Below are 23730 nucleotides of genomic sequence, written 5' to 3' on the forward strand. Positions count from 1 at the left end.
CCTAACCCCCAACACCTCCCCCACGGATCCCCCCACTCAGAACTGGCCCCCCCTGTGTCTGGGACACTGCCCGGGCATGATTCTCTCGTCTGGGGCTGTACATAATTCTATTCATCCTTGGCAAACTCTATTTGATAGTTTTTAAAGACCTTTTGTAAACGCCGCTGATGTGATGTCACACCGCCGTTTGGGGGATGGGGAGGGTGGACCTTCCTGGAGGGGTGTGGGAGGGGGGGGGGGGGGGGTGGGTGGCTGCTAATCTTATGTAAATATATTGTTTTGGGGCTCCCGTCATTGGATGACAGAAATCCGGTCTTGTCACTGGTGGAGGATGGACACAATCGAGAGGGGGAGTCACGGAGGCTTCAATGCTGTTTTGGGACTCTTGCTTGAGTCGGCATTCTCACCCACTGAAAACGGGGGGCAGAAAATCCCCCCATTGGATTTTGTCAATCTATTCCTCCTGCTCATGAAATCAGGGGCGGGATTCTCCCCTACCCGGCGGGGCGGGGGGTCCCGGCGTAGCGGAGTGGCGCCAACCACTCCGGCGTCAGGCCTCCCCAAATATGCGGAATCCTCTGCACCTTTGGGGGCTAGGCCCGCGCCGGAGCAGTTGGCACCACGCCAACTGGCGCCAAAACCAGCACCAACGGCCTTTGACGCCCGGCGCCGGGGCTGACCGAAAGGCCTTCGCCAGTTCGCACATGCGCGCTGGGGGATTCTCTTCCGCCTCCGCCATGGTGGAGGCCGTGGCAGCGGCGGAAGAGAAAGAGTGCCCCCATGGCACTGGCCCGCCCGCCGATCGGTGGGCCCCGATCGCGGGCCTGGCAACCGTGGGGGCACCCCCCCGGGGTCCGATCGCCCCGCGCATCCCCCCCCCCCCCCGGACCCCGGTGGCCCGCTCGCGCCGCCGATCCCGCCGCCACCAGAGGTGGTTCAAACCTCGGCGGTGGGAGAGGCCTCCCAGCGTCGGGACTTCGGCCCATCGCCATCGCGGGCCGGAGAATCGCCGCAGGGGGCTCGACGTGGCGCGATTCCCGCCCCCGCCAATTCCCGGGTGGCGGAGAATTTCTGCCACGGCGGGGGTGGGATCTTTGGCGGCCCCGGGCGATTCTCCGACCCTGCGTGGAGTCGGAGAATTTCGCCCCAGATGCTTGGAGACAGGAACTATCTTCTGCCCTAATACAAAAAATGGAAAATGGCAGGCATCTGTGGATAGAGAAACAGTTAAGATTTCAAGTCCATATAAGTCCTCTTCAGAGCTGAAGAGAGAGAAAAATCTGATGGATTTTGCAGCGCGGTAGCACAGTGGTTAGCATGGTTGCTTCACAGATCCAGGATCCCAGGCTAGATTCCCAGCTTATGTCACTGTGCGGAGTCTGCATGTTCTCTCCATGTCTGCATGGTTTCCTCTGGGTGCTCCGGTTTCCTCCCACAGCCCAAAGATGTGCAGGTTAGGTGGATTGGCCATGCTAAATTGCCCTTAGTGTCCAAAAAGGTTGGTGGGGTTACTGGGTTACGGAGAAAGGGGGGAAGTGTGGGCTTAAGTGAGGTGTTCTTTCCAAAGGCCGGTGCAGACTCGATGGGCCGAATGGCCTCCTTCTGCACTGCAAATTCTATGATTCTATGCTGTTTAAGAGGGAGTCGTGTAGGTGGAGTAAAAATGAAGGTTGGGGATAGGTGGACTAGGAGAGATTTGACAAACATTTTATGGGCACTAGACAAAGGAAGTGTTAATGGTAGTGTTGAAGACTTAGAAAGGTGCTGATCGCAGCATAAAGTGGTTATCTTACCAACATCTGCACATGTTCCAGACATGTTATGCCACTGACGCTGTGGAGAGTTGGGCGTGGGTGGCCAGGCCCTCATCTGTGCACCTTTATGGGTTTCATGCCAACCTCCAATGGGTTTCCTGATTTGCAGTAGCAGGCACCAGAGGAAGATCCCATTGCAATATCACACGGTATGATACCGATTTTTGGGCCTCCTGCTGAATTCCCTTCTCACCGTTATTGAACCCTCCGCCTGGGGCATGGAAAATTCCGCCGACAGTCTGATATGTTCAAGTAACTTGAGCCCTTGCTGAATAGACCATTTGGATTCTTCAAAGAATAGCTGTGAAACAGTGTTTTTCATAATGGTGGTTTGCTTTTATTTGTATAACTTTGCTCTGCAGTGCCAAAAAGGCATGGAATGGGCATTGGCGGAAGGCTTGATGAGGGAGACGACTTTGAGGTCTTTGGACGGCGGTGAGGGAGCTTCAACATCTAATGGACAGAAGTCATTTTTTTAGGACTGCAGCCCTAAAGTCCGCATGTCTCTTGCTATTAGCAAAGCTGGGAAGTGACATGACATTTTTTGGGGATCTTTTTTGCCAGCTTCATCTACTCCTGATAATTTGTTCTTGGTGAAACTCTAGTGCAGATCTCTGTAACATGCTATGCCCTAAAAGGTGCCATTTACTGTGATTAAATTTAAAAGGGTTACAGTGAACGACAGAGTATCTTTTGAAGGACAATCCTCTCTGTCATTGGAATGCTTGTGTTTATGGACCTTTAAAAAAGGGAGTGAAAGGAAAGTTTGCATTTAGTTGGAAGAATAAACAGTAGCAGGTGAGTAGGTTGTCATGCTGAATATGGATGAGATTGTTAAGTAGAATGAGACAAGAAAGCAACGATTCCTATACACTCTGCTGGGCATTGCCTCCAACCTGACCATCTTTGATGCTATGCTCTTTGTCTCCCAGTAGTATCAATTGCAACCTTTTCCTTTGGTGTTAGTGTCCAAAGAATGGTTGAACTTCCTCCTAAGTGGTGGGATCATATCCTGTTCTGGTTGCCTCCATCCCAATAAGTGTCAATTCTGCATGCAGTAAGAGTGTAAGTGTGATAATAAATCCCCTTGGCAAGGGCTTTCAAGATATACTTGTGCATGATGCCATGAAAAAATCAGCAAGTGTAGCCAGTGAGGTGATGGTAAGATTCTGCAGGAGTTTGCAGAGCAAATGAGAGATATAAAGGGGAGGCTTGCCTTTGCAAATCAGTAAATGTCTTTCTGCCTTGCAGTTGGGTACCACGGTTGGCATTTTCTGTCACCCCATTCCATGCCCATGCACTAATTTGCATGGTACCCCTCCACACCTCTTCATTCACCTGAGGAAGGAGCAGTGCTCTGAAAGCTAGTGTTTGAAACAAACCTGTTGGACATTAACCTGGTGTTGTAAGACTTCTTAATGTGTGAGGAAGAAGACCTCTTTCCTGACAATCATTTGCTGTGATTGAGCGTGATTCAACGGCTATGCTGTGCCCGAAAAGTGGCTCCCGTGCTCCGTGTGGCTTATAGAAGCCGGGAAACCCTGCTCCCAGGATCTACCCAGCGAAATCTAATGCGATCTCACGAGATAGTGCGATGTAAATCGTGCCCATTGTGGGCAGGATCACTTCTTAGCAAATCTGATATTAGAGCGAAACAGCTAGTCTCACTTTAATGTGCAGTTTCTCGAGGTACCCGAGGCATTGGGATCTATCCTCTTTGCCTCGGAGACCTCGGGCGAGTGCCAGTCAATGCTGCTGTCCGCAAACGTGGAGCAGACAGAATGGCACTCGTGGGGGGCTCCCAGGGGATCGGAGGCCCCCAGGTGCATGCTCTTTGGGCAGGTGATACCCTGGCACTACTGATGTTACCTGGGCACCCTGGTACCCTGCCAACTGGCAGGAGCACTGCCAGGGTCCCAGGTTGGCACTGTCAAGGTGCCTGGCATTTTCTATGTGCTGATGATCGGTCCGGGGATACCCTGCGTGGCTGTTGGGGAGGGGTGCAGGGGTGAGGGGTTGCCGTGAACCCTCCCACACTGCGTTGGGGCTTGGGGGGTGGTCCACAGCCGCTTTTGGGGTCTCGGAGATAAATGCCATCCTGATCTCTCGCTGTACTGAAGAGTTCTGGTGAGCGGATTCCTCGATGTAGACAACGGGGCTAGGTGCCGCCTCGGCCTCACGTTCCCCGCTGAGGCCTCTTATTTAATGTGAGTGACGTTTTATAGCCATGTGTTTCTCGGCGCTGTGAGTGCCGGGAAATACATGGTTAAATGCACTCACTATGAAACTTTCCCAATTAATTGATCAGTGCATCAGAAAACCTTGGCGTTCTTGTTGGAAGCAATATTGCCTGCTGTGACACAGCTCTATTTCCAAAATGAGAACCGATCTTCTCTGAGATGCTGCTACAGGTTTAAAACTATCATATCGCTGCTGGATTTCCCATCTCTTAATTGGCAAGCTGCCTCTTGGGGACCTTTTTGTGTTAGCAACTCGCTGAGCAACTGGGGCAAACCATGAAAATTTCACGGAGACATACACTGAGTTCTCCAGGCTGTTACTTACCAGCTATCCACTAGCTGTCTGATTTATCGTCATGGATTTTCCCTGAAGCATTTGATTTGACCACGAGACATATTACTTTAATGCTTATTGCTCCCTTGGCATGAAAATATTTGGAATATCACATGAAGTTTAAAGCAATTTTTCCCTGAAAAGAAAAGCTCTGATTATTGGAAACAAACATGTGCGACTCAACTGAATTACCTTCTTTTGAGGAATAATAAAGAGACTGGAAAATGTTGATTCAAAAGGAAATGAAATCCTGGATGAATTTACAAACGTTACTTAAATCTAAAACTAATCAAAGATGATCATACTGTGCACAGTATTATGGTACCTGTGTTACTTGGACCATTTTTAGTTGGTAGTTGAGATAAATGTAACAATAGTTGTTGAAGAGCTAATTGGTGAGAAGCTGGCACTTAATAGGATGGTCAGCTTTTAGGTTTAGGCAGTAAATTAACTTCTGGAACTTAATTATCCATTTCAGCTTACTATAACTTCCATTTTTACCGTGGCACCTAAAAAACATTGTAAGTGAAATATGTTATGAAATATTTATAATAAATATATTTGTTATATTCAGCTCACCAATGACCAGTGATACGTGTTCTTTTATAAGTGGGGGCCGGTTTTACATCAATGGTCTAGGCAGCTGGTTTATGATGCAAAACAAAGCCAGAGGCGCAGATTCAATTCCTGTACCTGTGATTATTCATGAGGGCTCGCCTTCTCAACCTTGCCCCTCGCCTGAGGTGTGGTGATCCTCCAGTTAAACCACCACCAGTCAGCTCTCCCCCTCAAAGGGGAAAGCAGTCTTTGGTCACCTGGGACAATGATGACTTTACCGTACCTTTATAAGTGGACAAACTCTACAAATTCTCTTTCATTTGCACCTGAAATTATGGTTCTCTTGTTACATCCAAGTTGAGAGAATTAATTGAGTTTTACCCAGGAATGCCTCTAAAACTGGAGTAATTTTATTGCCCAAACCTGAACATTATTCATCTAATGCCATCCATTTTAAATTATCCTCCATGCCAAAGTTTTCTAACTGTAACATTTTCTTTTGCCACAATGCTGACATCTGGATTATCTCCTGTGTAGTATAAATTCTACTTACTTTCCAAATTACCTCACAAGTACAGATGATCAATTTGATCTTGCCTGAGTGCAAGGCAGGGCGGCAGTTCTCTGTCGCTGAAAATGCATTGTAATTCAAATAGTTGTAAATGGGCAAAAATGAAAATCCTGCCTCTGTATTTTAGTGAAGAAATCTCTTGTATTCACTGTGAAATACGTAAGTTACATGACAGGTCCCTGATTTAAAAAAAATTAATATCAAATTTTGCTCTTATTATTTTGCATGCTTAGGGTTGTGGATTTTTAATTCATTTTGTGTAAGCCACCAATTCTCATACCACTTGCATTCCAAAAACAATGATGATAATCCCCTGTGACTTGTATGTTTGTACCTGACAGCTGATGTTTCTTTTACAAAATGCTCTATTGCAAGCTGTACTGTGAACGTATTGGTGTATCTTGTTTCATTTTAATCCCATGTTATTGCATTTTATTATTCTAACATAATTCAATCTAATTTTTATAATTCAAGATGAAGTATAATGTGGGTTCCTTTTGACATAATGTGCACATTTAACAGATGCTTCCAAAACCATTTCACTCTTGAGTTATTGATGTTAAATGCCTCCCTGGTTTAATCACTGGGAATACATAATCTAATACCTATCGTTGTGGTCTTTGCATGATGACAATATTCTTCATCATGTGCAATTTGTTTAAACTACTGACCTGGCACCTAAAATGAAGTTCTTCATTGTTACATCCATTTATATTCTGTGAATATATTTTCTTTTTTTTCTGCAAACAGAACCATTTCTTGGAAGGCTTACAAGAGGTATCCAAGTAAATCTTCTTGTGCTTCTGCTGTGTACATGCTTGTGAAAATGAATTAACTCAAAGGCTAGCCCAAGATTTTGATCTTGAGTTAACATTTCTTTTGCCTGCAATGATCAGCAGTGATTAAAGTGAAATTGTTTTGCGCAAGTGTTTTTTGTGTTTTAATATTAAGCAAAAATTGAACCTTTTTCTTGGTAGAGATGAAATTTACTGTTTCTGTGTTTTAAGTAGAATGGGCCCAGTTCTCCACCCTTACACTGGAAGTGCAAAACTGACTCTCACATCCATCCGTGGATGAATGTTTTGCATTCCTCCTGTTCTAAATGTCCAATGCCTGATCTTTGGATTTAATTAAAGTACAAAAGTGCATCTTAAAGGGCATTTGGAAGCTCTAGGAAGGAATTTATTATTGTTGGCAACCTTCAGCAAACCATTTCGAATTCTCCAGAATTTATCGTTCCTTAAAATCAAAATTCCTAAGTTTGTTGAATTTTTGTCCCAATGGTGATGGGAAATCCAAAATATTTGGGGGAAAAGAATGATTTTGTTCTACTCGGATTTTATTTCTGCACAAATTTAAGAGTTACTGCAGAAGAGCATGTTTAGGATGCTGCAGCCTGTTCTGTTTACAATTGATCTGACAGTTTTTAAGTATCTGTTCTTGCTTCCTCGTGCAGACATTGCAAACTCATTGCCAGTTTTTTGCAACTGCAATGTGTATAGGCTCTAATGAGTAAATAGTATTCCCACCTTGCATGTGAAAGGGGGAGGGTAATTTGGCCCTTTCTGTTGAATCCCAATGTGTGTGTTGATTATTTGGCTTGCTGTATGTGCTTACAGAATGCTTACTGTTTGTGTGTATATGTTTTCTGTTCTCAAATCATTAAAGGCAGATTTTTTAGTTCACTGTATTGTGTATGAAAGTGATGCTTCCAGCACTCAACACACCGTCCACATAATGTGAAAATATGTAAATAGTATTACAGAAGCCGGTTGCATTCTTTGATATAATGACTGTGTTGAACTCATTACAGTAGAATAGGGTTTTGAGTATGTAGCAATGGAGTGAATGTAATATCTTTACTTTTGGGAGGATTGGAAGTAGAGTTGAAGAGGATTTTGAATTAATTTAATGAAATGAATTTAATTCTGACAGTTTCCCTTCACGCCCCCCCCGTCAAAAAAAAAGCCAGGATGTTTATCCTGTTCCCAATTGCCTTGCACGGTATTTATTGTATAGATGTTGCCTCCGTTGATGTAGCTAATTTAAAAAATATTATTTTGGTCTAGGCTGGAATAAGTTCAGTTCATTTTAGTGGGGAGCTTGAAAATACATATGTTAATTATTATACATGAATGGTGACCTGAAATTTGCTGGATGGCACATTTGGCCATTAGCACCATAAGTTAGCTTGTTGTGCACCTGACCCTCTAATGGCTTTGAGCCAAACTTGTCTCAAAAGTATTAGGTAGATGGCGTCTCTGAAGTGATGCAATGGCCAATGTATTGATCCCTTTGATACTAACGGCTAAGAAAATGCTGCAATCTACCAGCTAAGATACCATACTGAATTAAACTAATTATTTGGATGCTTGACCAAAATGAAATGTTAAAGCATAAGTGATTAAAGCAAGCTGCCTGACTGTGTACCTGGTATGAAATGTGAAAGACTGACCAACAACAGCAACCAGGAGGTATCCAGGAGATACTTGGAGGGATGCTACCAACACATTTCAAATCTGTATTCACAGATAATGTGAATGAACTATTTACCTAAAGCAGCTATTGTTGTCTTTTTAAAAAGCTTATTGTCAAAGGCCATGGTATTTGTAAAAGGTCAAATTCTGCTTTGATTCAGACAGTGTCTTCAATTGAGTGTTTTGAGTGGCTTTGCTATCCGCACATGCATATCTCAATTCTACTAAACCTAAGTGCTAACTAAATCGCAATTGCGAAGCAGGTATTTTTGCCAGCTCATTGAAATTCTCCAATTAATTGAGTTTTTTTAAACTTCTCTTCTTACAATATCAATTACGCCATTTCTAGGTCTCAGCCATTCTGGTTTAATCTAACTGGCAGCATAGTTTAAAGCAGTATTAATGCAGCAAATTTAGACATCACCATAGATTTTATGGGGTTGTGGAGCTATGATACTGAAACTCCTAGCATCAGTCAGAGCCACGGCAGAACAGCTCGGAGGGTCCAGGAAAGGTGAAAACAGCTTGTCACTTATACTACCATTTCCAAGAATATAATGTTCTGTAAAAATGGTGTACACTGAAGATGCACCTTTACTATGGCATAACTTTCCAGCAAATTTGTCCCAAGGTTTGTCATTCCTTTTACGATATATTCTTTTGATAAGGTACAACTAAGATTTCTGTAATGTCAGTAATTACATTTATACTTCAATACATTTTTATTTATTTGGAGAGCAAATAACATTTGTCATTGACAATTAATGTCCACATGCAGTGTACCGGGGTGAAGATTTGAGGAATGAAATGGAGAGCCTTTTCATTGTTGCACCAGAAAAGAAAAGGCATTCCTTAGCTTGGTTGTGACAAATAATCTCATCTCTGCCTTTTAATAACTGTGTATGGGTGCCATGGTTGGGTCTTCAGTCAGGGGATCCACTTCAGCGATCCACTTCAGTCAGGGGATCTTCTCCGAGCAGATCGCCCGCATTGGACCCCACCTGACACTCAGCTTTCACATGTGGCTCCAAGTGTCTGTTTGCATGTGACAGCAGCCACATTCCGGAAAACCATCTCGAATTGGAAAACATAATTGGGTAATCTAAATTTATATTTAAAAAAAGATTCTCTCTTGTAGGAGATGGTCACTGCCTGCCACTGGATACAAGTGGACGTAGGAGTAGACTGTGAGGCTGATGGTGCACAACTCTCTTTCATTTGCCACTTGTCAGCCCAAGCCTGGATATTATCCAGGTCTTGCTGCATTTGGACATGGACTGCTTCATTATACGAGGAGTCGCTGAACATTGTGCAGTCATTCGCAAACTTCCCCACTTCTGACCTTATGATGGAAGGGAGGTCGTTGATGAAACAGCTGAAGATGGTTGGGCCTAGGATAGTAACCTGAGGAACTCCTGCAGTGATGTCCTGGAGCTGAGATGATTGACTTCCAACCACCACAACCATCTTCCTTTGTGTCTACTGAACCTCGAGTCCTGTGGGGATGGGTGAGTGATGAAGATACGGGTGTGATTCACTGGGAGCTGTACCCGCAGACCTGCACACAGGCGGTTCAGGTCAAAGGTTCACCTTTCGCTGAATCGATGTAACAGTGAAACCCGGCAGCCACCTGAGCAACTGAGCAGCCCTTTTCAGGACAGCGCTGTTCACTTCTGTAGTCTGAGGAAGGAGCTAGAATAGTTGCCCCAAAAATTGCCTGCTTAACCAAAACTTGGCCAGCTTACCGCAAGTGGTGGGTTTCCCATTTTCACTTTAGCAATACCAATATCAAAAAGAGAAAGAAAGCAAATATTAAACACCTCCTCTTTGGTGCATGGAATGTGCGCACTCTCATGGACAACACCCACACTGATAGACCAGAATGGCGAACTGCCCTAGTGGGCAGAGAGCTAGTTCAATGCAAAGTTGACATTGCCACACTCAGCAAAACACGCCTTGCAGAGGAAGGTCAACTCGGGGAAATAGAGGCTTTCTTCTGGAGTGGTCGAGCCAAAAAGGACCAGCGTTCAGCTGGTGTGGGCTTTTCAGTTAAAAATTAACCGGTGAACCAATTGATCAGCCTCCCAAATGACCATCTCATGTCACTTAAGATCCCAAGCTACCATCAGCAACCAATATGCTAACCACGAATCCTGAAGTCATTAATGATAAATTTTTGAAGACCTCCAGTTCCTGACGACAGTGAAATCAAAGTCAGACAAGCTGATTATTCTTGGTGACTTTAATTCCAGAGTTGGCCCAGATCACCAAACCTGGGTTGGTGTTACTGGCAAAGACTAATTTGAGAAAGGCAACAGCAAGGGTCTTCTACCCCTGCAATTCTGTCCTGAGCACGATCTTGTTCTCATCAGCACAGCTTTCCAACTCCCAAGCTGAAATAAGACATCCTGGAAGCACCCTCGCTCTGGGAACGGGCATGTCATTGACTTTGTGATTGTCAGGAAGAATGACAGACAGGATGTAAGGGTGGGAAAGACCATGTGTGGCGCTGACTGCTGGACTGACCACAGATCTGTCTTCTCCAAAATGTGTCTGAAAGTTCAGCCAAAATGACACACTCGAGGGAAGAAGCTGCCCAAACACTTGAACATCTCAAAGCTGAAGATCAACTGCATCCAACAGCAACTCACTGAGGACCTAGTGAAAACGCTAAATTAACTTCAGACCTCCTCAGAAAACATTGAGGAAATCTTGACCTTCCTTACGGTATACCGTGTACACCATAGCTTATGAGATACTTGGTCCCACCAAACGCAAACACCAGGACTGATTGATGAAAATGACGCTGAGATTGAGCATCTTCTTGAGGAAAATTGATTGATTGATTGATTTGATTTATTGTCGCATGTACCGAAGTATAGTGAAAAGTATTTTTCTGCGGCCGAGGGAACGTACAAAGTATGTACATAGTAGACAAAAGAATATTAACAGAGAACACTGACAAATGAAATGAAATGAAATGAAAATCTGTTATTGTCACAAGTAGGCTTCAAATGAAGTTACTGTGAAAAGCCCTAGTCGCCACATTCCGGAGCTTGTTCGGGGAGGCTGGTACGGGAATTGAACCGTGCTGCTGGCCTGCCTTGGTCTGCTTTCAAAGCCAGCGATTTAGCCCAGTGCTAAACCATCGACAAACCGAACAATATAAATTATACAGTGTACCTAAATGACAAGCCCACAGCCAAAAAAACTGCTATAACAACATCTGCAGCACAGTCCAACATAGACTATGTGAGATTCAGATAGTGACTGAGTTTAAAGGCAAATGAAATACAAGCCTATGCTAGCCAAAATGACATGAGTGTTTCTACGAATCTGTCCGGATGGTCTATGGTCCTCAATCAGCCTGCTCTTCTCAAACTACTCAGTGCTGTCGGGACCATGCTAATTACAGAGAAATCTCAGACCCTGGAGAGATGGGCTGAGCATTTCAATAACGTCCTCAACAAACCCATCCCACATCAATGACAAAGCTATAAATAGGCTGCCTCAGATTAACACCAACTCTGCTCTCGACACCACACCCACACTGCTGAAAGCAAAGAAGGCTGAAGAGCAATTATCAAGTGGCAAATCCCCTGGAACTGATTGAATTCCAGCTGAGATCTATAAATGCGGTGGATCAGAGCTGTTTGGAAAGTTCACCCAGCTCTTCGGGATCCCCTGGAAGTGAGGGGTCCTTTCATTGTTCCAATGAAGTGCCTTCATTGTTCACACCTGTAAAATACAAAGGCAATTGCCAAACATGTGACATTCACTATTGAATAGACGACAAGCTTTTCGACCTGCTTTTCGACCTGCCACGCCACCAGGCTAAGACCAATGTCCTCGTTGATAGACTGCGTGATATTTTTTATTTTCCGAAGACTGTGCACTAAACGCCAGAAGTGTGGTAGACATGCAGCACATTATGGACCCGTTTCCCGCACCCTGTGATAACTTGGGTGTCACCATCAGCACAAAGAACAGAAATCACGTTAGTAACCTTTAAGACTTATCTGGATAGGTACATGAACAGACAGGGTATAGAGGATACAGGCGGTTGGTCTAGATAGGACACATGGTTGGCGCAGGCTTGGAGGGCTTGTTCCTGTGCTGTATTGTTCTTTGTTCTTTGCTCATGTTTAACCTGCCTATCGCATTGTGTTCATATTGATGATGAGACCAATGCCAGAATTGTCAAGGCCAGTGTGTCCTTCGGGAGACTTTGTCATTCAGCACGGGAAAGTAGAGGGGTGAGCCTAAAATCAAGTTCAAGGTCTACAGAGTAGTCATCCTCTCCATTTTTCTCTACATGAGGTGAGACCGGGACTGCCTACCAGAAGCATGTGAAGAAAATGAATTGCTTCCACTATTATTGCCTCCTCAAGCTCCTCAATATCAAGTGGCAAGAAAAAGTCTCAGACATGAGAGGTCCTTGGAAGAAGCGGCATGGTCAGCATCTTCACAATGTTACAACAAAAATGGCCCTGATGGGCTGGAAGGTCACCAGAATGCTTGACAACCGACTCTCGAAGCGAATGTTCTATGGTGAACTGCAGAATGGAGCACTTTCCCATGGCGGCCTGAAGAAAAGCTTCAAGGACACCCGGAAAGCCTCCATCAAGGACTTCAACATTGACACTGCATCATTAGAGACCCTTGCCCAGTACCGCTCAGACTGGAGAAGTGTAGTTGCCAACGGTGCATCAGCATACAAGGAATAACGGATAGTGTCAGCTCAAAACAAGAATAAAAACCATGAGAACAGTTACCCTAACTACCTATCAGCCTCATTGTCCTGTCCCCATTGCGCTCAAACTTTTCATGCTAAGGTAGGACTTAGAAGACACCTTATCACCCACGCAGTTCAACGCCTGGATGAGAAATGAAGATGGTCTTCAATACTGAAGGACAAACAAGCAATATAGATTAAGACTAAAGTTCTTTTTGTAAAGAAAACTGTTTGCTGTTTTGCCTCTTGATGTACTAGAAATGTAAGGGCAAGAACATGTGAGACTGTTTCTGACTAGCCCTTAGCAATAGATTTAAAGTACTACTGAGGTCGGGCAACAGAGAGGAACAGTGGTAAATCTTCAAAAGAGAGATTAAGGAGAGTCCAGAAGCAAATATTGGACAGAGGAGAAGAGACGATGAAGAACGATAGATCACTGACCCAATGTAGAAGTTGATTGATGAAAGAAAGCCGGTGAAGAATAAGTGGGGCCAGGAAAAGAACATTGAGTGAAGATTATATATAGCCCACTTGATAAAGAGCTTCTGGAGAGACAAATGCAAACAGATACAGCGAGGCACAAAAAGCAGCAAATTACAATGACGTGCTATACAGGATCACACAAGAACTGACTGATGGAAGAAGCAACATCACTGTATTAATCAAGGGCAAAGACGGCAGGACATTGTTGACTGATGAGGAGCAAGATGTGAGGTGGGTAGAACATTTTCAGCAGATTCTCAACCAGTCTACCCCGAGCTCCATGTTTGAGTTTGATGATGGCACCATCCCTCAGCAGCTGAACGCCAACCTGGGAGAAATTGCTAGATCAGAGTTCCAAAGAGCCTTCGAGAGCCTGAAAAACAACAAGGCACCTGAAGAACAACAAAGCATCTGGGATTGATGAGATACCAACAGCGCTATTGAAACTTGGTAAGAACACCATCACAGAACTGATGGACCAGTCAAACAAGATATTGATTGCAGAGATTGCCCCTGATTACTCGGGGCGAGGAGTAATCGTCAAGCCAGCAACTTTAGGGAACGTCAGCAACTGCAACAATTGGAGAGGCATAACACTACTGTTAGTTCCAGGCAAGGCCTTCAGCACAGTGCTGGTCAACAGATTGAAAGCAAAAGTAGACAGTATCCTTTGTGAAAAACAGGCAAGTTTCTGGGGTGGTAGCTCAGGCTGCAAAACCAATTGTTATGCTGTGGAACACCATAGAGCAGAGACTAGATTATTAGAAGCTGCTTGTTATCAACCTCATTGATGTCGAGAAGGCTTGTGATGGCTCCATCAGTAGTCACTCTGGTACATTGCAAGACGATATGGCATCCCAGAGTGATATATTAACATATTCAAAGACTAGTACCATGACTCCAGCTGCTGTGTCAAGACTAGCAGGTGCACATGGGATCCTTCAACATCATCAGAGGAGAAGAACAGGCTGCATACCCTCCCCAGTCCTTTTACTTCTGGTTATTGATTTCATCATCCAGAAGGCGATGGTGAGTGCAGATTTTGGCATCCCATGGCAACACAAACTGGTGACCGACCTGGATTTCGTAGATGACGTTGCCTTGCTGGCTGAAGAATTGTACGCATGCTCAAAGACATTACTATCAGTCTTGAGAGGAGCTGTGCCAAGGTTGGCAAGTAACCTGCTGTGAGGACACGAAGACAATGATGGCTGTACTGCAACAAGGCCCTCCCATCACCATCGAGCAGCAGAACATCAAGGACGTCTACCATTTTGTCTACGTGGAAACAAAATTTCTAGTGAGGGTTATGTAGAAATGGACGTCCACAGAAGAATTGGAAAAGCAGCGTTGGTCTTCTGGTGATTCCACATTCGTCTGACCATTCAATACAACTATCAACACAGCCATGAAGCTGTGACTCTACATATCCATAAAAGTCAACTGCAATTTATGCCAGTGTGGTAGGCTATATTAGGCGTATCGCGGTACCTAGGTGGGATGTACTTTATACTGAAGTATGAGTGGTAGAACCTGCCTGCTGGTTCCGCCCAGCAGGCGGAGCATAAGAGTCTGTGTTTCACCCACAGCAGTCATTCTGTACCGGAGCTGATGGGGTAACTACTAGTTCACTAAAGCTTTCAATTGGACTACAATCTCGCTTCAGTAGTGATTGATCGTGCATCAGCCAGAAAACACCAATGGTGTTACATAAGTTGGATAGCTTTCATCAGTACTGCTTGGACATCTTAAGGAGACACGGCATCACCAATGAAAAAGTGCCACAGAGGACTTCTCAGAGACGCCTGCGGCACATTTTGATGGAGAGACAACTGAGGCTGGCTGGGCACTTATTTTGTTTCCCAGGTGTATTGCTAGTGGAATTGACACCACTAGATAGAAGAAGGTGAAGGGCCTAGTCAAAGAAGACCTAGCGAAGTACATTTAAGGAAGACCTTCACAAACTACCTGGACTGGAGTGAAAGAGATGCAGATGGACCGGGACCAATGGTGAAGTCTTGCTGCCCATTGTCCTGCATGGGACTGAAGGAATGAAGTTTAAATCTAACAGAGTGCTTTTGATTAATATTATTTCCATAATATTTTCTCACTGAAATGTGTTTTTGATATCTAACACAATTTTAAATTAATTAAGCATGGGAAAATCATTTTAACAGATTTCTAGCAATGGTTTTTAAAATTCAGAAGTTTACTCCATCCATTTTGACTTCTGTGTCAATATTTTTTCATGATTTAAAATTTAGTTAGTTGTAACACAGCATCTAACCTTCCATGTATCTTTCTTCCACAGTGGTCATTTATAGTTGCTACAATTACTGAGATACTACCTGTGGCATTCCTGCCTAACTTTATCATCCAGAGAAAAGTATTAAGACCTTTCAGGACACAGACTGGAGGAACAATTATGGTAAGGAAATTGTTTTAATTGAAAACTATCTTGGATGTTTGGATTTGGATTTGTTTATTGTCACGTGTACCGAGGTACAGTGAAAAGTATTTTTCTGCAAGCAGCTCAACAGATCATTCAGTACATGGAAGAAAAGGGAATTAAACAAAATTCAAGAAAATACATGAGAATACATAATAGGGCAACACAAGATACAATGTAACTACATAAGCACTGGCATCGGTTGAAGCATAAAGGGTGTAGTGTTAATGAGGTCAGTCAATAGGAGGGTCATTTAAGAGTCTGGTGACAGTGGGGAAGAAGCTGTTTTTGAGTCTGTTCGTGCGTGTTCTCCGAGTTCTGTATCTCCTGCCCGATGGAAGAAGTTGGAAAAGTGAGTAAGCCGGGTGGGAGGGATCCTTGATTATGCTGCCCGCTTTCCCCCGGCAGCGGGAGGTGTAGATGGAGTCCATGGATGGGAGGCAGGTTTGTGTGATGGACTGGGTGGTATTCACGACTCTCTGAAGTTCCTTGCGGTCCTGGGCCGAGCAGTTGCCATACCAGGCTGTGATGCAGCCAGATAGGATCCTTTCTATAGTGCATCTGTAAAAGTTGGTAAGGGTTAATGTGGACATGCCGAATTTCCTTAGTTTCCTGAGGAAGTATAGGCGCTGTTGTGCTTTCTTGGTGATAGCGCCGACGTGAGTGGACCAGGACAGATTTTTGGTGATGTGCACCCCTAGGAATTTGAAACTGCTAAACATCTCCACCTCGGCCCCATTGATGCTGACAAGTACAGTACTTTGCTTCCTGAAGTCGATGACCAGCTCTTTAGTTTTGCTGGCATTGAGGGAGAGATTGTTGTCGTTACACCACTCCACTAGGTTCTCTATCTCCCTCCTGTATTCGGACTCGTCGTTATTCGAGATCTGGCCCACTATGGTCGTATCGTCAGCAAACTTGTAGCTGGAGTTGGAACCAAGTTTTGCCACGCAGTCGTGTGTGTACAGGGAGTAGAGTAGGGGGCTAAGTACGCAGCCTTGCGGCGCACCGGTATTGAGGACTATTGTGGAGGAGGTGTTGGTGTTCATTCTTACTGATTGTGGTTTGTTGGTCAGAAAGTCAAGGATCGACTTCCGGTGGCGGCGATGTTTGAGTGAGCCACACATTCGGCGGGCTCTCACTCCGGCGGGGCTTAACAGCTGATTCCCCGCGATAGCGGGACCACGGGGGGCGGCAAAAAGGCTGCCATGGAAAGAAGAGGAGAGCGGGCTGCAGCAGATGGAATCGTGGGAGGCCAGCAGGTAGAGGAGGAAAGAGAGAGAGAGAGAGAGACGGAGGCAAGGAGGAAACTGACCTGAAGGGTAAGATGGCGGACCCACGGACCTTCCTTCCTCCAGGACAAAGAAAAAAAAGTTTGGAGTTGCTGAGGAGGGACAGCTTGGACCCACTTCAGATGCCCAGAAGGTAAGATTTAAGGAGCTGGGCGATGGAAGGCGGCAGCGAAGGTGCTGAGGAGCAGGCTGCGGCACATGGAACGGCGGGATTCCAGAAGGCAGAAAAAGAAGGAGAAAAAGGGACAGAGACAAGGACCTGAAGAAAATTACCTGGGACCTAAGATGGCGGACACACGGACCCCGGACTCAGCAATCCAGTTGGCGCTGGATAACATGCTCCAGGTAATGAAGTCCAGTTTTGAAGCGCTGAAGCGGGACAGCTTGGACCCAATCCAGAAAGCGGTGGAGCAGCTGAACCAGAGGCTGGACGCCCAGGATGTTAAAGTTAAGGAGCTGGGAGAGGCGGTGGAGGAGCAGGCGGATGCGCAAACGGTTGCAGCGCTAGAAGTTGACGGCCTGAAAGAGCGGCAGAGAAGACTGCTGGACAGAGTGGAGGAGCTGGAGAACAGAGTCCGCAGGAACAATCTGAGGATGGTCGGCCTCCCGGAGGGGGCTGAGGGAGCTGATGCTGCAGCGTTTGTAGCAGACCTGCTGAAGCAGCTGATGGGGGCCGAAGCCTTTCCGCGACCGCTGGAGCTGGAGGGGGCACACAGAGTGCAGGCAAGGCAGGGGCGGCCGGGCGGACCCCCCGCCCGATGGTGATTAGGTTCCACAGGTTCGTGGACAAGGAGCGGGTGCTGCAGTGGGAAAAGAGCGCCAGGAGCAGCACGTGGAACAACAGTGTTCTCCGCATTTATCAGGACCTAAGCCAGGAGGTGGCTCGGCGGCGAGCAGCCTTTAAGAATGTCAAGGAGGTGCTGTTCAAGAAGCACGTGAAGTTTGGTCTGCTGTTCCCAGCTCGGCTATGGGTCACGCACCAGGGTCAACACCACTACTTCTCCCAGCCCGAAGAAGCGATGGATTTTGTGAGGGACCTGGGGCTGGTCCCGAAAGGAGGCCCCAAGGACGCGAGTTAGGGCCCGAGGATTTCTGTGGGAAGGAACGCCGAATGTGCCTGGACTGCTGCTCAACGGTTTGCTGGGCCAAAGGGGCCAAGCGGAACATTTGAGACTCTTTCCTTCGTTCATGGACATTTATGTGCTTTTTCTCTTTTTTCTGTGTTTTTTTCTTTTTTTTTTCCTGTTTGGGCTGGTTTGTGCTTTTTGTGCAGCTCGCGGAAGACACTGGAGCCGGCTTGCCCCAGTGGGTGGGGAGGAGGACGGGGAAACAATGGGAATGAGACAGGAAGGCGCCGGAGTGTTGAGTCACCGGGCTAGCAGATTGGCTAGTCAAGGAAGTCAGATGGGGGGGGAAGTTACAGCCAGTAGATGGCAGGGGTGGGGGTATCGGGGGATGGGGTTAGGGGAGGGGGGGGGTTGTTCTGCTGACGGGAGAGGGACTTGAAATAGGCACTGGAAAGGAGGTCGAGGGTGGAGGCAGCCAAAGGGCGGGCCAGGAATGGCGCGACGCACGGGTCAGGGGCCGGTCCGAGAAAGGCTATGGCTGACCGGCGGGGTGGGGGGGTGGGATGTGCCCCCCGACCAGGCTGATCACCTGGAACGTCAAGGGACTGAATGGGCCGGTTAAGAGGGCGCGGGTGTTCGCGCACTTGCGGGCCCTGAGGGCGGACGTAATTATGTTGCAGGAGACACATCTGAAAGTGTCAGACCAGACCAGGCTAAGGAAGGGCTGGATTAGCCAGGTCTTCCACTCGGACTTGGAGTCCAAGTCCAGAGGGGTGGCAATCATGATCAGCAAGCGTGTGCAATTTGAGGCAGAGGGCATATCCGCAGACAGGGGGGGCAGATACCTGATGGTACGGGGCAGACTGGAGGGGAGAAGAGTGGTGCTGGTGAATATATATGCCCAGAACTGGGATGACGTGGACTTCATTAAAAGAGTGCTGGGGAAGATCCCGGACTTGGATTCTCGCAGGCTAATAATGGGAGGGGACTTTAACATGGTCCTTGACCCGACTTTGGATCGGTCGTGTCCCAGAACGGGTAGACTCTCAGCAATGGCAAGGGAGCTGAAAGGGTTTATGGAGCAAATGGGGGCAGTGGACCCCTGGAGAGATGGACAGCCAACAGGAAGGGGCTACTCGTTTTACTCGCACGTCCATAAAGTATATTCCAGGATAGATTTCTTTGTACTAAGCAGGGACTGTATGGGGGAGGTAAAGAACACGGAATACTCAGCAATTACCATTTCAGACCATGCCCCGCATTGGGTGGACCTGCAGTTCGGGGGAGCGAGCTATCAACGCCCGCAATGGAGGCTAGATGTGGGACTGCTGTCGGAGGAGGGGATCTGCGAGAGGCTTCGGAAATGTATAAAAAATTACCTGCAGGTGAATGACACTGGGGAGGTCTCAGCGGCGACCGTGTGGGAGGCGCTAAAGGCAGTAGTGCGGGGGGGAGCTGATTTCAATTGGGGCCCACAGAGCCAAGGCAGACCGGGCAGAGATGGATAGATTGGTCAGGGAAATGGGTCGGATAGATGAAGAGCATGCGGAGTCCCCGGGCGAGGTTTTACTCAGGGAGAGGCAGAGACTACAGGCGGAACTGGGGGCACGATCCACGAGCAGGGCCGTGGAACAGCTTAGGAAGGCGAGGGGAGTGGTGTACGAGCATGGGGAAAAGGCTAGCAGACTGTTAGCGCAGCAACTCAGGAGGAGGGAGGCGGCCAGGGAAATAGGTAGAGTGAGGGACGAGGGGGGGCGCAAAGTGGAGGATCCGGCAGAATTAAATAGGGTATTCCGGGACTTCTATTGTAAGCTGTATACTTCGGAGCCGCCGGAAGAACCGGAGGGGATGAAAAGGTTTCTGGACGGGTTAACATTCCCAACAGTTGGGGGGAGGGGGGGGGGGGGGCGAGTGGAAGAGCTGGGGGCCCCGATTAGAGTAGAGGAGGTATTGGGGGGCCTAAAGGCCATGCAGTCGGGGAAGTCCCCGGGGCCGGATGGATACCCAGTAGAGTTTTATAGGACGTTCTCTGAGCTGGTGAGTCCGGTCTTGGCGAGGGTTTTCAATGAGGCAAGGGACAGAGGGACCCTGCCGCCGACAATGTCACAAGCCACCATATCTCTGATATTGAAGCGGGGTAAAGACCCGGAGGTGTGCGGGTCCTACAGGCCAATCTCCCTGATTAATGTAGACGCCAAGCTCCTGGCAAAGGTACTGGCGGGTAGAATGGAGGACTGTGTACCGGAGGTGATTGGGGAGGATCAAACGGGGTTCGTGAAAGGTAGGCAGCTGGCGGCTAATCTGAGGAGATTGCTCAATGTGATAATGATGCCCCCGGCGGGTAGAGAGGTGGAGGTAGTGGTGGCAATGGACGCCGAGAAGGCCTTTGACCGGGTGGAGTGGGACTATCTATGGGAGGTGCTCGGACGGTTTGGGTTCGGGGAGGGATTGGTGGATTGGATCAAATTATTATATCAGGCCCCGAGGGCCAGCGTCAGGACCAACAGAGAAGTGTCGGAGTACTTTAGGTTGTACCGAGGGACCAGGCAGGGCTGCCCGCTCTCCCCGCTGCTGTTTGCGCTGGCCATAGAACCGCTGGCGATTGCGCTGAGAGCCGCAGAGGGTTGGAAGGGGATGGTGAGGGGCGGGGTTGAACACAGGGTTTCTCTTTATGCAGACAACCTGCTCCTGTACCTGTCGGACCCAGTGGCCGGGATGGGAACTATACTGGGAATGCTGAGGAAGTTCGGCCAGTTCTCAGGATACAAATTAAATACGGTCAAGAGTGAAATGTTTGTGGTCCAGGCAAGGGGTCAGGAGAACAGATTGAGAGGGCTACCGTTTAGGCTAGTTGAGGAAAATTTCCGGTATTTGGGAATCCAGGTGGCACGAGACTGGGGCAGGCTGCATAAGTTAAATTTGGCCAGGGTGGTGGAGCAAATGAAGGGAGAGTTTCGGAGATGGGATGCACTCCCGCTGTCGCTGGCAGGGAGGGTGCAGACTGTAAAGATGGCAATCCTCCCTTGATTTTTGTTTATTTTTCAGTGCCTCCCGATCTTTATCCCACAGTCCTTCAAAAGAGTTAACGGGCTGATCATGAGCTTTGTTTGGGCGGGAAAGTCTCCGCGGGTGAAGAAGGCGATGTTGGAGAGGAACCGCAGCGAGGGAGGGCTGGCTTTGCCGAGTCTGGTCAATTATTACTGGGCGGCCAACATCGCTATGATAAGGAAGTGGATGGTGGGTACGGGGTCTATTTGGGAGCGGGTGGAGGCGGCTTCGTCCAGGGGCTCCAGTTTGGAAGCCCTGGTCACGGCTCCTCTACCGCTGCCGCCGGCCAAGTACACCACCAGCCCGGTAGTGGTGGCGACCCTGCGGATATGGGGCCAGTGGAGGAGGCATGTGGGGGAGATGGGGGCGTCTGTCTGGGCGCCAATCTGCGACAACCATCGGTTTGCCCCCGGCAGTATGGATGGGGGGTTCCGAGTATGGCGGCGAGCAGGGGCGGGAAGGGTGGGTGATATGTTCCTGGAAGGGAGCTTCCCGAGTTTGAGGAGCTTGGAGGAGAAATTTGGGTTGGTAAGGGGAAATGATTTTAGATACCTACAGTTGCGGGACTTTGTTCGTAGACAGGTCCCATCTTTCCCACGCCTCCCGCCAATGGGGATCCTCGACAGAATAGTCTCTAGGAGGGAAGAAGGGGAGGGCAGAGTCTTGGGTATATATAAGGTGCTCATGAGGGAGGAAGGGTCCCAAACAGAGGAACTGAAACTTAAATGGGAGGAGGAGCTAGGCGGGGAAATGGAGGATGGGCTGTGGGCAGAGGCCCTGAGTAGGGTAAATTCGATCGCTACATGTGCTAGGCTCGGGCTGATCCAATTTAAGGTCGTTCACCGGGCCCATATGACGGTGGCTCGGATGAGCAAATTTTTCGGGATAGAGGACAAATGCACTAGGTGTGCGGGAGGACCAGCGAACCATGTTCACATGTTTTGGGCATGCCCTGAGCTGAGGGGGTACTGGGAGGGATTTGCGGGGGTCATGTCCCAGGTGCTAAAAACAAGGGTGGTGATGAGTCCAGGGGTGGCAATTTTTGGGGTTTCGGAAGACCCGGGCGTCCAGGGGGAGAAAGAGGCCGATGTGCTGGCCTTTGCTTCCCTGATAGCCCGGCGACTAATATTATTGGCGTGGAGGGACTCAAAGCCCCCGAAGACTGAGTGGTGGCTTGCGGACATGTCGAGTTTCCTGGGGATGGAAAAAATTAAGTTCGCCTTGAGGGGATCTGTGCAGGGGTTCACCCGGAGGTGGCAACCATTTATTGACTTCTTTGCTGGAGAGTGAGCGTCAGCAGGGGGGTGGGGGGAGGGGGGGGGGGGGGTAGAGTAGAGTAGGAGGGAAAATATGGCGGGTAGTACCGGTGGGAGGGGAGCGGGCTTGTGCAATATGTTACGATGGAAGTATTGAAAGTACGTGGCTGTTTGCACATTTTTGCCTTTTTTGCTTCCTTTCTGATGATGTCTGTAACTGTTTATAAAGCCAAAAACTACCTCAATAAAATTGTTTATTAAAAAAAAAAGAAAGTCAAGGATCCAGTTGCACAGTGGAGAGCCAAGTCCTAGGTTTTGGAGCTTTGATATGAGCTTGGCTGGGATTTTTTTTTTTTTTTTTTTTAGAACAGTACAGCACAGAACAGGCCCTTCGGCCCTCGATGTTGTGCCGAGCAATGATCACCCTACTCAAACCCACATAACCCGTATACCCGTAACCCAACAATCCCCCCATTAACCTTACACTACGGGCAATTTAGCATGGCCAATCCACCTAACCCGCACATCTTTGGACTGTGGGAGGAAACCGGAGCACCCGGAGGAAACCCACGCACACACAGGGAGGACGTGCAGACTCCACACAGACAGTGACCCAGCCGGGAATCGAACCTGGGACCCTGGAGCTGTGAAGCATTGATGCTAACCACCATGCTACCGTGAGGCCCCTTATGGTGTTGAAGGCAGAGCTGTAGTCAATAAATAGGAGTCTGATGTAGGAGTCCTTGTTTTCGAGATGCTCTAGGGATGTGTGTAGGGCCAAGGAAATGGCGTCTGATGTGGACCGGTTGCAACGGTAATCGAATTGAAGTGGGTCAAGGCGTTCCGGGAGTATGGAGGTGATGCGCTTCATGATCAGCCTCTCGAAGCACTTCATTACAACTGACGTCAGGGCCACCGGGCGGTAGTCATTGAGGCATGTTGCCTGGTTCTTCTTTGGTACCGGTATGATGGTGGTCTTCTTGAAGCAGATGGGGACCTCGGAGTGGAGTAGGGATAGGTTAAAGATGTCTGTGAATACCTCTGCCAGCTGGTATGCGCAGGCTCTGAGTGCACGAACAGCGATCCCGTCCGGGCCCGTCGCCTTCCTTGGGTTCACTTTCAGGAAGGCCGATCTGACTTTGGAAACTGTGGTGAATTATGGGCTGCTGGGGCACTCGACAGCGGATTGTTGGTTACCTGCTCAAACCGAGCATAGAATGCATTAAGTTCATCGGAGAGGGGTGCGCTGCTGCCAGAGATACTGCTCGGCTTCACTTTGTAGCCTTTTATGTTGTTTAGTCCTTGCCACAACCGCCGTGAGTCTGTCTGTGACTCTAGCTTAGTTTGATTTTCTCTCTTGGCATCTCGGATGGCTTTGCGGAGGTCGTACCTGGATTTCTTGTATA

General features: G+C 47.7%; 1 protein-coding gene across 3 annotated transcripts in view; it reads left to right on the forward strand.

Annotated features, from left to right (window-relative positions):
- hdac11 (histone deacetylase 11) overlaps positions 1 to 23730 on the forward strand; it is a 230610-nt gene that overhangs the window by 26935 nt on the left and 179945 nt on the right. For 2 of the 3 annotated variants that reach the window (XM_038812720.1, XM_038812718.1), the window contains exons 5-6: positions 6268 to 6294; positions 15524 to 15640. In XM_038812720.1, the coding sequence (XP_038668648.1) occupies positions 6268 to 6294; positions 15524 to 15640 (144 nt within the window). The remainder of the gene's footprint in view (positions 1 to 6267; positions 6295 to 15523; positions 15641 to 23730) is intronic. The other variant, XM_038812719.1, reaches the window with a different exon arrangement.

The sequence above is a fragment of the Scyliorhinus canicula genome, chromosome 11 (assembly GCF_902713615.1).
Source record: "Scyliorhinus canicula chromosome 11, sScyCan1.1, whole genome shotgun sequence".
Classification (NCBI taxonomy): Eukaryota; Metazoa; Chordata; class Chondrichthyes; order Carcharhiniformes; family Scyliorhinidae; genus Scyliorhinus; species Scyliorhinus canicula.